Raw genomic sequence first — 5278 nt, 5'->3', positions numbered from 1 at the left:
ATTAACAGACTACGATTCAAGTTACATCCTTTTATCCATTCTCAATACTTGTCTAGAGTGTAGTTGTTCGATCGTAGAGTTCAAACTGCAGTCATGGCAACAGAAAAACATATCGTAGCCACAGCATTGACTTTGCTGCTGGCTGTGGGATCTGTGCGAAGCTCAAACAGTGTGAGTTGGCTAGCTGTCTAGCATGTATGCTACGATATTTGAATATGATAGCTTACAATGTACTTTCTACACAGTAGTTACTACAAATGCATATCTAGAGCAATCAATCACCTATTTGTATTACTTGACAGAGCGCAGGCGACATATGCGAATCTTTCCGCAGACTTTGCCAAAAAGATTGGTACGGAGGAGATGGGTTACGCCGAGATACTGCTGGAATATCATGTCACAGCATTCGTGCCCTGATGAGACGCACTGGACATAGAGTTTTCTCTTCTGTTCGATGGATTAACCCTACCCAAGTATGTACACAAAATGTGTCAGGCCGTGTCGCAGCTTTACTGTTGTAACGTTGTGTTTGTAGGTGCCTGGTCGTGAATTTCAGATTTACTGTGACATGGTATCATTTGGTGGTGGGTGGAGTCTCATATATTCGAGTCGTGATGATTCTACTGGTGACAACAACATGCAAAAAGGGAATAAGTACACTGCACACATCACTAGCCTCGACCCAGGAAATGCAAACAAGCGTCTGGCGTACGACGTATTTAAAGACATAGAGCAAAGCAGTGGAGGATACGAAGAAGTGATGCTGACTGGATACAGAGACTACAGATGTAAGTTGAGCATTGATATCTATAATATTATTTTTGAATAAAATGTTTGCATCACCGTATTAATTAATACAGAGTCTTATTCGGTGTTGTTTATAGTTAAGAGGCCGTTGATCAAGATGTACTTCCACAAAATTTCAACATCAGGACTTACCTTCAGTCAGTTTATAGCAAGAGGAATGGGTGGTTCAAGAAGTGGCTGTGGCACTTCGGTTTGTTGCTTGCAACATTACCACTTATAGTATTTCTAGTTACTATTTCTCTAGTATTCTTACTACGGCACAGAAATAAGCAGCGGCAAACCTATTGCTCTCAGCTGGGTAACTAATGGTATTAAATATTAGTGTAATTAACTATATAAAATAGATAATTTTTGATAGGAAAACTATGCTTTCGTTGCTGGAGCGATGTCTTCCAGCTGTTCCTGGTATAAAGAAATCTGGAATGGTAAGTCCTTAGCACTTCTAAAAACTCCTACTATGTTGCTGTACGGTTGACACTACTTTTGTTTACAGAGATTGATGAAGATGGTGGACATTTACTTGCTCCACAAGACTGGGATCGTGCTGAATCATACAGCGGTCAGTCTCGCTCTAGCGGAAGTTGCGCAAGTCGCGATCTCTTTCACATCTTCATCCGCTGATGGAGTCAAAGGGCTTCAATTGATGACTATTGGTTCGTAGTTTAAACTTGCCATTTAAAAATGTAAATGAAACGACAACACCGGTGGTAGGCAAACCTCGGTAGGCATTATTAGTCTGTAGTAGTTTGGACACTGAATAGCACTGGAATTGATATTTCAATAAAAAGTGGTATTAAAGTGACAACGTGGATACCGTATTTCTGCAAAAAGACTCTATAAAGACTTTGAGTTAGTATTATTCAGCCAACTAAGACCCTGGGTTACTAATCAAGAATGAATTACTTTCTCAACTCCTTCCAGAGACAGGCACTAGATGAAAAAACAGGTAAACTTTGCTAATTGTCTTTTTCACTTAACGGTCGTTTTATTAACATTAATTAATTAATGCCAGTCAGTTATAACGGCATACAAAGCTACACGTCCATACACATGTCTGCATGCTCTAGCTCAACTTCAGGAATCGTGATTATAAAGTCTCACCTTCTTTCAGAAGCCCCAGGCTTGAAGTTTCTTCTATGTCCATCTGCTCTGCGCACACAGTAGAGTCACGGATCTAATCTCGGTCACTCGTTCTATGCTAAACAGACCTAGCTGCTACACTAGCGTCATAGCCCTACTGGATTGCAACTATAGATAGAGCAGGTCACGTCAGCATCCGTCGTAACGTTGCTGCTGCATGTACAACTTGAAAACTGATTGCACTTCTCGGTTACAGAGTATCATATCTCTGTCAGTGCTTGCCATCTCGTTTCTACAACTCCGTTTGAGTTGCAAGTCATCTCTGTCGATAGGCTCACTAAATGGCTTCCATTCACCAAATTGTTGGTTTTGTCTTGTCAACCTCTACTTGTTCGCAGATATTGAAGAAGACGGATGACTGGCGGAACATAATCTCTGTCACCTGATCTCGAGTGATTCTCTTTCTTCAGACGCAGATCTGAGGCGTACTTTTAGCTCATATTATAGTCATCACCTCCGACCACAATACCTACGGGCTGATGCTAGTGCTCATCGTACTGTTGCTAAGGCTGGACGTGAAACCTGAAAGACAAATACTCGGACATTCGGAATCATAGTCGCTTTCATCGCGTTTCTACAAGAAGAATTGAGACGTTAGTCTTGTCTGTTTAAAGGTTCCCTTTAGAGGTTTCTACCAATGGATATCCGGTTTTGTCTTTCGGTTTTTACTGTTGCAGGGTGGTGATCGAGAATGCATGTTGATGGCCTACTGGACATAATCTCGGTCACGTGATTTTGAGAGGTTGAGTAGGTTAATTGTATTGTGTGATTTTTAGTTTACTGTTGTTCTAGAGCTATATTGTCACAAATGTGTCAGTCTAACTTACTATTATTAGCACTTCAAACATGGTATCTAGACTGCAGTGTAATGACTCTGAGTTTTTTCCACATTTTGTTGGCAGTTAACCAGAGAGTATTACTACCTGTTCTTAAATCCTTCACTGGCAGATATAATGATTCTTTATCTTGGATGAGATGATTGATGATTTTATGAAACAGAATTGCACACAAACTGCTGTGTAAATTTATCCTTACAAAAGCTATAGATGCTGAGAACTTATGAAAATAGTGACTTGTTGCCATAATTAGTCCAGTGAAGATATCCAACTAACCCTTCTGTATAATCAAGCATGCAGTGTTGTTGATAATAACTGATGTAACTAAATCTTACAATCAACAAGATCGTAGTACACAGTTTCTGCAGATCGAGTCCTGCCTACTGAAAAGGCATCTTGTGGTATTGATCAGCTTGTACCAAAAATGGATTTAAGGTATAACTCCATGACGATCAATTTATCACTCACAAAATCTGCTAATTAGCATTAAACCAGATGTACTAATTAAATGTTATCTTAGTGTCAAAAACAGTTCAGACAAAACAACTAATATTTGCTACACTCTACTTGTAGTGTTCTACAAATTCACTACAAAACATTTCCAATCAGCCTTAGTCGACTGTGACCGTATGTACGATTAATGCCCAATGAAGGTAAGATCACTTACCTGAAAACTGTAGAACCCAAGGAGTGTGCTCATACCGCGACCGAGATTATGTCTCATACGCCATCACCTTTCTCACCGCCCTGCAACAGTAAAAACTGTGAAGACAAAACCGGCTGTTCAGTGGCATAAACATCCAAAGCGAACCTTTTAACAGACATAACAAACGTCTCAATTCGTCTTGCAGAAACGCGATAAAAGCGACTGACCGAGATATGATCCCGGATGTCCTAGTAATTGTCTCTCAGATTTCACGTTCTGCCGTAGCAACAGTACGATGAGCACTAACATCACCCCGTAGGTATTGTAGCCAGCGGTGATGACTATGAAATTAGCCAAAAAGAACGCCTCGTGCAGATCTGCGTCTGAAGAGAGCTCGAGACCGAGATTATGTCCCGCGAGTCATCAGTCTTCTTCGTTGTCTGCGAGAGTAGAGGTTGACAAGACAAAACCAAAATTAGGTAGCCTATCGACAGAGATGACTTGCGTCTCAAACGGAGTTGTAGAAACGAGATGGCAAGCAGTGACCGAGATATGATACTCTGTGACCGCGAGACTAGGAGCAATCAGTTTTCAAGTTCTACAAGGTAGCAACTTTACGACAGATGCTGACGTGCCATCCAGTAGGACTATGACGCTATTGGCATGGCAGAGATCGAACGAGACTTACGAGTGACCGAGACTATGACTGAGATCAGATCCGGGACTTTCGCTGTGTTTCTTTGTACATGTAGCTACGTCTCGAGCCATGAATCCTCTGTCCACAACCCGTGTTTTCCACACAGTCGATCCGTTCTAATTTATCTTCCGCGTGTTAGATTGGCACACACTAGATGGAAGCGTTTTCAGGTAATGAACGGAATGGTAATTTTGGCCTTTGTCTGACTATATAAGGAATTCAGTTGGCGTTCTCAATCGTAGGTACTACTATAGCATCCGTTCACTATCTACGTAACGGCAATGCGAGAATGTTTATTTGCCGTCTATCGTATCTCGGTGTTGCATTGGCATCTAGATTGTGTGCATAGCAACCTGTTGCATTGCACGCAACTACTATGACCGTAGTTTACAGTCGTCAACTGACTCTATATATCAAAGTCAGCTGGCTGTTACTTTATAACTTCGGCAGCTGCACGTTAGCAAACTACTCGTTCAGGTTTGTTTGGAACAGATTTTCTGTTGTATTTGTTCTATACTACCGTGTCAGATGGTGATAGTATAGCAAACGCGTAACTTTGTGATTTCATAGTGAAGGAACTGTCATGGTGACAAGATGCTGTGTCTTCACGGCGATAGCCGTTTTCTTGCTAGCTGTGGCTTCTGCAGAAAGACCGTGCAGCGTGAGTTGAATGCATAGATGATATAGAAAAAAACGTAATACTTTAGTTAGATAACTAGAGGTTTGGAGTGAAGACTCATTTTCTTTATATATAGCCTCTATTGTTTCTTGTGATGTGCTGTTTACTCTAGTTGTTTGTCTTACGATAGATTTTCAGTTCTAGTGCTTTGCCTTTCATAATGGCACAGCAAAGTGCAAAGTTGGTAGCACAGCTAAGGGATCATCAACAACGTGACAAAACTTTGACGGAGATCAAAAGCAACCTAACGGCTATAGGTCAACATGGCTTTGCGTTGCTGAATCTAGTTAGAATACAACCAAATGAAGAGGACAAAATCGTTTCCGAGCTCATAGCAAGTATCAAACTTCTATCTGAAATGTCAGATTTTTCTAGAAGGATATATATATATATATATATATATATATATATATATATATATTTATATATTTGAGTTTTATCAAATTTTTGTTTTCAAAATTCAGATTTGGTGA

General features: G+C 40.4%; 1 protein-coding gene across 1 annotated transcript; it reads left to right on the top strand.

Moving 5' to 3' along the window:
* Positions 1 to 541: 541 nt before the first annotated feature.
* LOC134194425 (uncharacterized) lies at positions 542 to 1566 on the top strand. Its single transcript, XM_062663351.1, has 5 exons — positions 542 to 788; positions 885 to 997; positions 1052 to 1105; positions 1166 to 1232; positions 1301 to 1566. The coding sequence occupies exons 1-5, from the start codon at positions 569 to 571 to the stop codon at positions 1426 to 1428; spliced, it is 582 nt and encodes a 193-aa protein (XP_062519335.1). The 5' UTR covers positions 542 to 568; the 3' UTR covers positions 1429 to 1566.
* Positions 1567 to 5278: the final 3712 nt, after the last annotated feature.

Source organism: Corticium candelabrum, chromosome 1 (genome assembly GCF_963422355.1).
Source record: "Corticium candelabrum chromosome 1, ooCorCand1.1, whole genome shotgun sequence".
NCBI lineage: Eukaryota > Metazoa > Porifera > Homoscleromorpha > Homosclerophorida > Plakinidae > Corticium > Corticium candelabrum.
This window is presented reverse-complemented; position numbering and strand designations above follow the sequence as displayed.

What these genes read in the sequence shown, in the direction of transcription:
- LOC134194425 (XM_062663351.1), top strand. Translation starts at nt 569, where the DNA reads ATGGTATCATTTGGTGGTGGGTGGAGTCTCATATATTCGAGTCGTGAT. An exon ending in TGGATACAGAGACTACAGAT is followed by an intron (nt 789 to 884) that starts GTAAGTTGAGCA and finishes TGTTGTTTATAG; the next exon opens with TTAAGAGGCCGTTGATCAAG. An exon ending in GAAGTGGCTGTGGCACTTCG is followed by an intron (nt 998 to 1,051) that starts GTTTGTTGCTTG and finishes CTATTTCTCTAG; the next exon opens with TATTCTTACTACGGCACAGA.